This window comes from Salmo trutta, chromosome 9 (assembly GCF_901001165.1).
Source record: "Salmo trutta chromosome 9, fSalTru1.1, whole genome shotgun sequence".
In the NCBI taxonomy this organism is placed as follows: Eukaryota; Metazoa; Chordata; class Actinopteri; order Salmoniformes; family Salmonidae; genus Salmo; species Salmo trutta.
This window is the reverse complement of record NC_042965.1, coordinates 30,281,107-30,293,408: the sequence shown is the minus strand read 5'-3', so window position 1 is coordinate 30,293,408 and position 12,302 is coordinate 30,281,107. Positions and strand designations below refer to the sequence as shown.

The following is a 12,302-nucleotide window of genomic DNA, read 5'->3' as shown; positions in this document are numbered from 1 at the left end:
AGTTTAGATGAAAAGATCTTTACTGTAGTTAGTTGATTTATGTGATAACACACCTTGAAACAAGGCCTTGCCCAACTTTGATGTATGTACCTTCATTAGTTTTCACTCTTTTGTTTTGGAGGAATGTCCTATCATCCTGTTATATGAGCTGGGGCTGGGAAACTGGGAGTCTAGGTGGAGGCAGGGCTACTGTGCCAGAGCAGGTCTCTCCCCTTGTCTCTGTCTGTCTGTCTGTCTGTCTGTCTGTCTGTCTGTCTGTCTGTCTGTCTGTCTGTCTGTCTGTCTGTCTGTCTGTCTGTCTGTCTGTCTGTCTGTCTGTCTGTCTGTCTGTCTGTCTGTCTGTCTGTCTGTCTCTTGTTCTTTCACTGTCTCTCTCTCTCTCACACACACACACACACACACACACACACACACACACACACACACACACACACACAAAGCAATAGTTTATTTTATCTTCCTCCTCTCAGTTTTTCCCCTTAGGCTTATAGATGGAAACCGCTGTAGAGGGAAATAGCGCCACTGGCCGCCCCACCACAGTTGTTATTGTTTTTGTTGCCAAGCGTCACGCAGCATGGTACAAACCATCCACGTTCTCCTCTATACTCTAGCCTTGTCATCATAGTAGGGTTCTAATAAAGCCTAATGGGAAAGGCACCATGAACTTGACTAATGTGGGGTTGAAAAAGTAATTTGATTTAATTTGAACAATTTAATTAACTTCTCCCATAACTGATAGATTGTTTTCTGGTCATGTCACAACTGCAGATAAAAGTTCACACCCTGCAGGGCACTACATTCCTACATTATAACTCAACTGAATAGCATGTTTAGTTTACCCTATTGAAATACACATGATATTATAAAGCCCGCAGTCTCTAACAACGCGTTGCTAGGGAAATCAAGCCTTGGCAGAAGTGGTTTTTACAGTCATTGTGTGAGTTGGTGCCAGTTTGGCACAAACCATGAACTTCTGTGTCTCTAATTTATACATGCCACTGAATGATAGGTAGGGAGATTTTCTGCTGAGTTAAACTAGTTTTTCTGAAACTTAAATTAAACTAAAAAGAATAATAGCCTTCTTTCTTTTAATAGACAAATAAGTTAAACTGTAGTTTTTCAGGATTTGTGAAGGTGTTGTGGAACATCTGTATCCACTTTGTCAAAAGGCTCTTTTAATGGCTTCTAAGGAGCAGGAACAAGTGGAACAGAGACATGAGGTACATGACATCATTCACTGCCACACTATAAACACTGTTTCAGGAAAGAGATAATCATCCATTTGTGTTGTGGCTCAAATAATTATCAGCACCCAAACAGTGCTGGCCTGGTCAGCACAGCACATGTGATATCGAAACACAAGCCCAGGGAGGGAGTGGTCACTCTGTGGCAAACATGATATCAACAAACAGCTTAGCAAACTTTATCCCAGGAAGTAAATACTGTTGTGATGTTCAATAAATGATTTCCCACTAGGCACAGACGCGAGTTCAATGACTATTTTTATTTGATTTACATTTGGTTGAATGAGTTGTCAACTAACGTGAATTTAATATGAAATCAACATAAAAATTGACAATGACAATTAGTTTAAAAGTTGGGTGAAAAGTAACGATGATGACTTTTTGCAAATCCAATCAGTTTTCTACGTTAATTCAACGTCATCACATTTCATATATTTTTTTAAATGAGGTGAAAACAACGTTGATGATACATCCAGTTTTTTCCCATTGGTTTGTTCTCTCACTTGGAATTTCTATGTAACCTAGGATCTATGGGGATTTCTGTTAGAAGTGAATGTAGTTCATGATTTCTATTGGAACCATATGCTGTAGCCTCCGTGGGCGTTGTTATTGCTGGCATTAGTACTGTGTTCTAGTAGAGGCTTGAGGTCACATTCTGGCATGAGAAGATGAGAAGTATGTTCATTAAAGTCGATACGCTAAGTCACACCATTGTCAAATGCTCCAAACTGGCATCCACGTCATAAAGAATATTGCGCCTGGGTACTGTCAGTGCAAGTGACACTTGAAATATGACTTATGCATTTATTTTTTGTCATGTTTCACTGCAATGTCTTCTTGGTTTCAGTTGGTTTTGATATACATATTTTTGTTACTTTCTCAAGGGTAGCATCATTTGTTCATTTTAGAACTAATGCCCAGAACTCACTTTCTAGTGTATGATTCGGGGAATGGACTATTGCAGCCTACATAATAAACCTCACACATACGGGAATCATGAATGTTAGCCATTGTGGGGATATTTTTGCTTTCCAGCTGGACCATGGCTGATTCTTCAGTCCTGTGGTCTATGCATAAGATAGCTCATTGTTTGACATCAGAAAATACGTTGACAGGCTCAACTTCAAATACTAGCCCGGAGGGTAAGAATGACCCACTGACTCCGGTCTCATTCCAAGGGACCTCTTTTAACTTGTTTAGCTGAATGACATAATCTCTTCACCTACCAATAGTAGACCTACAAATGCACTGCATTGACTTCATGGAGCAGTCAGGGGCAGAAAGGTTATCTTTTATGGACTTAAACGTGTAGATATTCCTTTCTCATTAAGATTCAAATGAAACATCAGTATATAGATATATAGCCATCCTGGATTACCTAATTGATTCTGAATGACAGCAACAATGACGTAATGCTGTTCCACTGCCTCAGTGTTTTCCATAAGAAGGTATCGGTTTACCACTTGTACCTATGTCTCCTTCTGGAGAAGTGGTCAGAGTGATTCAAGACTTAGTTGAGGCAGAGGGCCCACCAGCTTCCTCTCCTCTGCTTCTTTCTACCTCCTCAAAGATGCATCCCACTTATGGCTTTTCCATCTTCTGCACCTTCCTCCCCCTGCTGCCAATTTCTGGAAACCCCTTCCCCAGAGTGTATAGAAACAAGCCACATATGTTAGAAGTATCTCACCGGCTGCTGCTGTGTTTCTACTTTTCTACCACACCACCGTTGCAATCAACAGGCATTCATTTTCTAGTCATTTGAACTAGGCATCGATGCACGTGCAGTCCTGAACTCTAAACAGGAAATCAATAATTAGAAAGGGTTGGATGCCAAGTGGCAAGGAGGGAATGGGGAGGTTGGTTTGCCATGTGAGTTTAAGTTGGTGAAACAAGTTCACTCCTCTATTTCACATTAAAAGGGAGGTTTTCAGAATAATATTTTGTAACTGACTGGGTTCTTTCTGTATAAGTCTTTTGGGTTTAACTACAGCTGAGTGACTATTTCATCTGTACAAGTAAATCATGTACAGTGGCTTGAGAAAGTATTCACCCCCTTAGCATTTTTCCTATTTTGCTGCCTTACAACCTGGAATTAAAATAGATTTTTTGGGGGGGGGGGTTGTAGCATTTGATTTACACAACATACCTACCACTTTGAAGATGCAAAATATTTTTTTATTGTGAAACAAACAAGACATAAGACAATAAAACAGAAAACGTGAGCGTGCATAACTATTCACCCCCCCAAAGTCAATACTTTGTAGAGCCACCTTTTGCAGCAATTAAAACTGGAAGTCTCTTGGGGTGTGCATCTATAATCTTGGCACATCTAGCCACTGGGATTTTTGCCCATTCTTCAAGGAAAAACTGCTCCAGCTCCTTGAAGTTGGATGGGTTCCGCTGGTGAACAGCAATCTTTAAGTCATACCACAGATTCTCAATTGAATTGAGGTCTGGGCTTTGACTAGGCCATTCCAAGGCATTTAAATGTTTCCCCTTAAACCCCTCGAGTGTTGCTTTAGTAGTATGCAGGTCATTGTCCTGCTGGAAGGTGAACCTCTGTACCAGTCTCAAATCTCTGGAAGACTGAAACAGGTTTCCCTCAAGAATTTCCCTGTATTTAGTGCCATCCATCATTCCTTCAATTCTGACCAGTTTCCCAGTCCCTGCCGATGAAAAACATTCCCACCGCATTATGCTGCCACCACCATGCTTTACTGTGGGGATGGTGTTCTCGGGGTGATGAGAGGTGTTGGGTTTGCGCCAGACATAGCATTTTCCTTGATGGCCAAAAAGCTACTTTTTAGTCTCATCTGACCAGAGTACCTTCTTCCATATGTTGGGGAGTCTCCCACATGCCTTTTGGCGAACACCAAACGTGTTTGATTATTTTTTTCTTTAAGCAGTGGATTTTTTCTGGACACTCTTCTGTAAAGCCCAACTCTGTGGAGTGTACGGCTTAAAGTGGTCCTATGGATGGATACTCCAATCTTCGCTGTGGAGCTTTGCAGCTCCTTCAGGGTTATCTTTGCCTCTTTGATTAATGCCCTCCTTGCCTGGTCCGTGAGTTTTGGTGGGCGGCCCTCTCTTGGCAGGTTTGTTGTGGTTCCATATTCTTTCCATTTTTAATAATGGATTTAATGGTGCTCTGTGGGATGTTCAAAGTTTCTGATTTTCTTTTTACTCAACCCTGATCTGTACTTCTCCACAACTTTGTCCCTGACCTGTTTGGAGAGCTCCTTGGTCTTCATGGTGCCTCTTGCTTGGTGGTGCCCCTTGCTTGGGGGGGGGGGGGTGGTATTTGTGCGTCTATAACTTTCTTACTCATCATTATTCACAATTCCTTCAGGATTATCCATAATCATGGTAGCATGCAGATTTATGTAGAAGTGTTTAGAAACAATCTATTTTTATTTACAATAGTGACTCCAAAATGACAATACATTATTTACCATACATTTTTATTGGAGACAAAATAATGTGAAACACAACCAAAACAAACAGCAAATGCATCCAACAAATGTGTAGAGTCATAAACTTGAGTGCTATGAATGTGGGACCAAATACTTAACTGTTACTACTTTAATACACATATAAGTGAATTTGTCCCAATACTTTTGCTCCCCTAAAATGGGGAGTAGGGGACTATGTACAAAAAGTGCTATAATTTCAAAAGGTTCACCCAGTATGGATGAATTAAAACTGACACTCTGCATTTTAACTTGATTTCAGATCCACACTTGTGGAGTATAGAGCCAAAAGAAGAACAAATGCTTAACTGTCCCAATAATTACAGAGGGCACTGTTATTCATATCATATGCCTAAAAGTACTCTACAGCTCTTTTTACTTGCAAACAATATAGCTGGATCGCCCCGTCCTGCGCCTAGGGGTCCCCCCCACCCGGTTGCCTGACCCTGCTGAGACCCCAGTTACCATCAGATCCTGCTCAGATGAGGCATGACAAATAATTACCTTGGTGTACATTTATACATTACATTATCCAAGAGTAGAATCAATGGTTCAATAATTGAAATTACCATTATTCCCAGATCCCAGACCTCAGACTGTAGCCCACCCATCAACTCAAGATGGAACTTTGTATCCATTCACTGGTTGTTATAATATACTGTAAAACTCCCCAGAGCTCTGTAGACTGTTCTTCCCTGACTGGCTAACCCTGCTGGGACACCTGTCACTATTTGATCATGGTAAGGCATGTTGAGCATACTGTTGTGTAGCAACTGTGCACCATGACAGTGAGGTCTGTAGAGCTTTTTATACTGTGTCAGTGTGAAAAGTAGGGAATTATCTATGGAAACTGATCAATCAATAACGTTACATTGCTATAGTGAAAGTCACATTGTGCTGTCAAAAAACGTCAGAATATCGGTCTTCAATTGTTTGTCCGCCGGTTTAATCGTTTGATTCAGGTCTAGACTAGTGTAATTGTTGCAAAAAGAATAGCTAACGCTAGCTGACTAGCTCGCTAACGTTAGCCAACTTCTGGCTAGCGCTAATGGTTCATCAACTGGCGAAACTAGCCAAGTTAATTTACTTCTGTTGAAATAGGACAAAACAAAGGCTACAAAACATTTCCATACATCTGTTGTATTCGGCGCATGTGACAAATAAAATGTGATTTGTTAGATTCTGCTACCTATCATAAAACTAGAGGCTAGAGCTGAACTGGCTGTGCTAGCTACTAGCTAGCTAGCTAGTTCATTCACTTCAGACAGAACTTCAGTTGAGAGGGGATGAAACATGTAGGTAATGCATTAGCTAACATTTCATGTCAGTTACACTACAAACTCAACATTGTGAATAAATACTTTTCTTCCCCTGTTAAGTTAAACAGCAGTTACCTTGTCAGCTACATCAAATAAAGAGTAGCCAGTTTCTGCTCTGCTTGCTTTTACAACTCTGAGAAAAAGCACAACACACACAGACAACAGCCGCCTCTGCTCGCACGGTCCTAAATCCAGGTGGTTGATACCGCCAAACAGCCTACCCAACCTCTCTGAGGCGTCCGAATGATCCTAAAGCACACAATGCCGCTTTTTGTATCACAGTGCATTGATAAAACTGGGGGAGACAAAAATGCAATTTCAGAATGTGGGGGGAATCATGTCCCTCCCGTCCCCAGTGAAAGTTGTGCCACTGGTTTTGGTGGAGGTGATAAGTAAAATGCATGTGTGTTGTTTGCAAAGACCCTGCTTGCAGCCAGGTCTACATTTTAGGGATCTTGCTCTGAATGGTATTTTTCCACCATTAAGAATAAGATGAACACATTGTTGCTGAAAGACCCTTTTATGATGTAAGAAACACACAACTGTAGCACACCCTGTTTCATTTGGTCTTTATTGTGCAGACTTTTTATCAAAGTACTCTACAGTATTCTAATAGAGATCCTAAATACAGACAAGGTCACTATCACCACAGTTCTCTAAATGATCATGTCCCAGGGTTTGAATCCCCCCAGATAGCTCAACATGCTGGATCTCATCCTTCCACTCGCTGGTTAATGCGGTCATCTGCGGAAAAAAATAGTTAAGGAAGAGCAGACTGAACATTTACAGTTTCTCTGTGGTTCGCTTTCATCCTGTGGACTGATGTATGATGTCATTTCAGGAAAACCTTCCTTTTCATTATTGAACGTTTGGAGGTCTAACTGCCTCTGTCCCAAATGGCACTCTAATCCCTATATAAGGCACCATTTTTTTGTTCACAGCCCTATGGGCTATAGGGTGCAATTTGAAACAAAGCCATTGACTTCAGGTCTGACAGGACAGGACAGGGGCTGGGTTTGATATGTGTCTCAGCCAGCCCATCAGCCAGCCCATCTGCTGAGACAAGCAAATATCCATCCGCCAGTTCTCATCTTGCCTCCTCTCTTCTCCCATGGCCTGCACTGTCACGTAGCACAGGAATGTGGGCTGGGTCTTTAGGAGAGAGGCTGTTTGTTCAAACCCCAACAGGCTTCACAGAGGAAGGTCTCCACATTTTTTTGACAAAGACAGACATGTAGACAGATGGATAGACTCATTGCCTTTGAAATTATATGGTATTGATCAGGTAATGCTTTCAGGAGATGAGATAACAGCCCAGGCAAGTCAGCATGTCAATTCCACCACAGACGGTTCAGCAAGTTCAAAAATATTCTTGTGATATTACAGTAAATTAAGTATCTTTGGTGGAGAGCCGCCATTGGATTTTCACGAATAGGATCAAAAAGTAAATCTTGCATAATGCTCCGAAAGTGTTTATGTTTAATAGGCCAACTTTTGATCCTAAACTGGATCTTCGTCACCTACCAGCATCTGTCCAGTGACACCCTTTAAAACATGACTAGAAAGTATTGTATGAGTTGCCATGGTCACTCCTTTGATATCCTTGTTCAAAAGCCAAGCAGTTGCAGTACAGCTGTGTCTGGCCTGTGATTCACTAGGTGATAGGATTGTAAAATGTTTGGGGAAGCTGGAGAGGCTTTACAAGGGAATGCAGTCTTGTGGGGTTGGTGTCTTGCTGAGGTTGGTGCCGGAGGGTGAGTGCCTTACATTCATTATACGGCTATATAACAAGGGCAAACTGTCAAAATGCAGACAGATTTGGAGTGATTATTTCCAGAGAAATATGTAAGAGAGCAGTGAGGAAGAGAGGACCATAGAGGACCGCAGAGGAAGAGACGACTTGGCCTATTCATGTGAAATGAATCATACCTCATTTTTCTTCACAGAGTTTAAACATTCAAGTGGAGGATGTGCGTATCCGGGCCATTCTGTCATCGTACCGCAAGCGCACCCCTGTGACAGAGGGCTACGTGGAGGTGAAGGACGGGGGGAAATGGAAGCAGATCTGTGACGCGGAGTGGACGAAGCACAACAGCAGAGTTATCTGTGGCATGTTCGGTTTCCCCGGAGAGAGGAAGTACAATGCCAGAGTCTACAAGTGAGTGAGGGATGGGACTTTGTTTAACTGAATCATCTTGGTCCTCATTGGGAATTAAGGCCACAATGAGCTCCTGCCATTCTTTGATGAAAGGGATGAGAGTGTAGAAAGGAATACTATATGTGTCTCAATGGATGGGCAGTGGCAGCAGCAGGTTCCATTTTACTGGAGTGTTATGGAGCAGGACTACTGTAAACATAAGTAAGTAAGCCGTGTCCAAGCCAGAATGGCACATAGGGCAGGAGTCTATCTCCTGTTTCTGTAGCGTGAGGCAGCTGGATGTACAAGTACACCCCCTGGACAGGACATTAATATACATCAGAGGAGGCTGGTAGGTGTAGCTATAGGAGGATGGGCTCATTGTAATGGCTGGAATGGAACAAGTGGAATCGTATTAAACACATAAAACATATGGAAACCCCATGCTTGACTTCCATTTAATCCATTCCAGCCAATACAATGAGCCCTTCCTCCTATAGCTCCTCCCACCAGCCTCCCCTGCTGTACATATTCTTATTATGTCAACTTGTTTGGTTTGGTCAGGCACAGTCCTTGATTTATCTTCAGATGTATTAAACCTGGGGAGGCGATGTACCATGGACAGTTACTCTCCCAGGCCCAGGGCAACAAGCCGTTGACAGACCCATACCTCATCTCAGTCAAGATTCATTCTTGGTACACATTACACAGAAACCTTGATTCTTAAACTCTGGAGAGGGATGTCAACTCAGAGTTCTCCCATTGTGAAAATTATGAACCCATGTGGTTACTTTTTAACCCCACTATGCTACTGAAAGTTCAGGCTGTTATTCAACAGACTGACAACTCACCAGAACTTTGAGCTTCTTACCCTACCGTGGTGGATAAATCTTTTAGATCTTTGCTGTTTGACTTATATATTGCATACAGAACATATTTGCCCTAATACAGAGCAATAATGCTGAATTCTATAGAAACTTTCTGTATTCTGCTTCACATCAAACACTCTCATAGAACTTAAGTAACCCCTCCCCCCTTCGTATGTATATATCCAGGATCAGTGCATTCCTTAAAGTAGTTGTAATGGGATACTGACTGGGCTGGGGAAGGATCAAACTCTTATTTACACGTGGAAACCTGCAGAGGAATAGCCAGCAGTTAATTAATCACTTCAAACCTGAGACCTCGTCTCTAGCTCTGAAGCCAACCTTGAATTTACTGTCTCATTCAGGGTAGAGAGGGAGAGAAGTTTCCTCTGCTTAGGTAACCACAGTACAGCAGCACCCTACTTTCCATCTATGTGACTGCCGGCATGCAACCGCTTGAAACTTATGAAACGTGCAGAACGTGTTTTTATAGTCTGCCGTTTGGTCCAGGCGGCGGCAGACAGCCAAGGTCTACAGTTCTTTCATAATCCAACTTGGTCTCTGTTCAAATGCCTCTGTATGCCCGCTAAGCATATTCCAAAATATTTGGAGAGCATAGGATTTAGCAGACGTCATCGGTGCTTTTCAATGGTTTATGTGTGTACTGTGGTATGTATCATTCCAAAAGCAAATTTTTCAAAGTTAATGGTAGCAGGCACAAACTTTCAAGCTGATGAAAAGTAACAATAGATCACTGTTCCAATTGCCTAATGTGACTTATGTAATATGTTTTGAGTTTACAGCTCCTACCGCCAGTCCATGTTCAGTTTTTACTTGGTTGAACCTTCACAGCTGTTGCTTGAACACATGTGAATGGATCAAGATGCTTCTTTCCCTGAGTTCTATTTATCCATCCTTCACTCACAACTTCTGTACCCCCCCCCCCCCCCCCCCCCCCCGCAGACTCAGAGGCTTAGAACGCAGGCTTTGGATGGGTTCCGGACAGTGATCAGCAATGTTCTTTTATCCAGGTTCCAAATGGAAAACAAATGCTGTGTGTGTGTCTGCTCCTGTCCTCTTTAATCTGCTTTCATGTACACATCTAAGACATGTGATAAAGAGGCAGGACAAGGACAGGCTGTGCTGCCCTAAACGTTCATTATACACGTTGGTTGGCTCACCATTGAAAAGTAAAGGAATTAATTAACATCCCTGCATGCCTGGAAGACCTCAATTACCTCACCTGTTGTTCACATCACAGACTAAACAGGCACACCTGTAGCCTAATACTGAACCCTTTGTTATCGGAGTAGCGCTGTTATTTTTATTTTTTATTTTCTTTCACCTGGTAGGCCAGTTGAGAGCATGTTCTCATTTACAACTGCGACCTGGCCAAGATAAAGCAAAGCAGTGTGACACAAACAACAACACAGAGTTACACATGGAATAAACAAACATACAGTCAATAACACAATAGAAAAGTCGATATACAGTGTGTGCAAATGAGGTAAGATAAGGGAGGTAAGGCAATAAATAGGCCATAGTGGCAAAATGATTCCAATTTAGCAATTAAACACTGGAGTGATAGATGTGCAGAAGATGAATGTGCAAGTAGAGATACTGGGGTGCAAAGGAACAAAAAAAACAACAGTTTGGGGATGAGGTAGTTGGATGGGCTATTTACAGATGGGCTACGTACAGGTGCAGTGATCTGTGAGCTGCTCTGACAGCTGGTGCTTAAAGTTAGAGGGAGATATGAGTCTTTACCAGTATTTAGCAACTAGCTGACTACATACAGTTAATGCTGTAGTGTAGTATGTACAGTAGGTGTTAGGGAAAATGGGATAGCAGCCTTGTGTAAATATTGAATGAAATGTCTGTCTAAAATGTGTTATTATTTCACTACTTTATGTTTTCCCTGTGTTCTCAGGATGTTTGCTCGCAGGAGAAAGCCCTCTTATTGGGACTACTCTGTCAACTGCACTGGAAATGAGGCACACCTGTCGAGCTGCAAGCTGGGCCATGCCGTGGCAGCGAAGGCCAACAGCACATGTGAAGGGGGCACGCCTGTGGTTGTCAGCTGTGTGCCAGGAAGAGCCTTCTCCCCGACCCCCATGACTGGCTTCCGGAAGGCCTTCAGGCAGGAGGTAGGCACCATGGACTCACTAAACCAATGCATTCTGTCCATAGAAATGTAATCACTAGAGCAGATATAGCCAGACCTATTGACTTGAATGGGGATTCCTGTTCTAGTGATTCTATTTCTATGATTTTGTCACCCTCTTTGGAATTGAACTGATTTATGTTGTGCCACTGCAGGGTTATGGCAAATAAAATATAGGTAGAGAAATGCAGTACCAGTCAAAAGTTTGGACACACCTACTCATTCAAGGGTTTTTCTTTTTTTTTTTACTATTTTCTACATTGTAGAATAATAGTGAAGACATCAAAACTATGAAATAACACATATGGAATCATGTAGTAACCAAAAAAGTGTTAACCAAATAGTAGCCACCCTTTGCCTTGATGACAGCTTTGCACACTCTTGGCATTCTCTCAACCAGCTTCATGAGGTAATCACCTGGAATGCATTTCAATTAATAGGTGTGCCTTGTTAAAATTTAATTTGTCGAATTTCTTAACTTCTTAATGCATTTGAGCCAATCAGTTGTGTTGTGACATGGTAGGGGTGGTATACAGAAATTGCAGCCACATAAATGCTTCACCGAGTTCGAGTAACAGACACATCTCAACATCAGTTGTTCAGAGGAGACTGAGTGAATCATGCCTTCATGGTCATATTGCAGCAAAGAAACCATTACTTAAGGACACCAAGAAACATGAGCAATGGACATTAGACCGGTGGAAATCTGTCCTTTGGTCTGATGAGTCCAAATTTGATATTTTTGGTACCAACCGCCATGGCTTTGTGAGACGCAGAGTAGGTTAACGGATGATCTCCGCATCTGTGCTTCCCACCGTGAAGCATGGAGGAGGAGGTGTGGGGGTGCTTTTCTGGTGATACTGTTAGTGATTTATTTAGAATTCAAGGCACACTTAATTGATGGAGATCTGCATTAGATGACCTGGCCTCCACAATCACCTGGCCTCAACCCAATTGAGATGGTTTGGCATGAGTGGAACCACAGAATGAAGGACAAGCAGACAACAAGTGCTCAGCATATGTGGGAACTCCTTCATGCCTGTTGGAAAAGCATTCCAGTTGAAGCTGGTTGAGAGAATGCCAAGAGTGTGCAAAGCTGTCA

At 42.2% G+C, this 12,302-nt stretch overlaps 1 protein-coding gene across 1 annotated transcript in view; it reads left to right on the top strand.

The window, feature by feature from the left end:
* The window catches only part of LOC115200385 (lysyl oxidase homolog 2B), a 46,993-nt gene that overhangs the window by 15,779 nt on the left and 18,912 nt on the right, over positions 1-12,302 (top strand). Inside the window, exons 4-5 of the mRNA XM_029763413.1 lie at positions 7,980-8,191; positions 10,967-11,183. Coding sequence (XP_029619273.1) covers positions 7,980-8,191; positions 10,967-11,183 — 429 coding nt within the window. The remainder of the gene's footprint in view (positions 1-7,979; positions 8,192-10,966; positions 11,184-12,302) is intronic.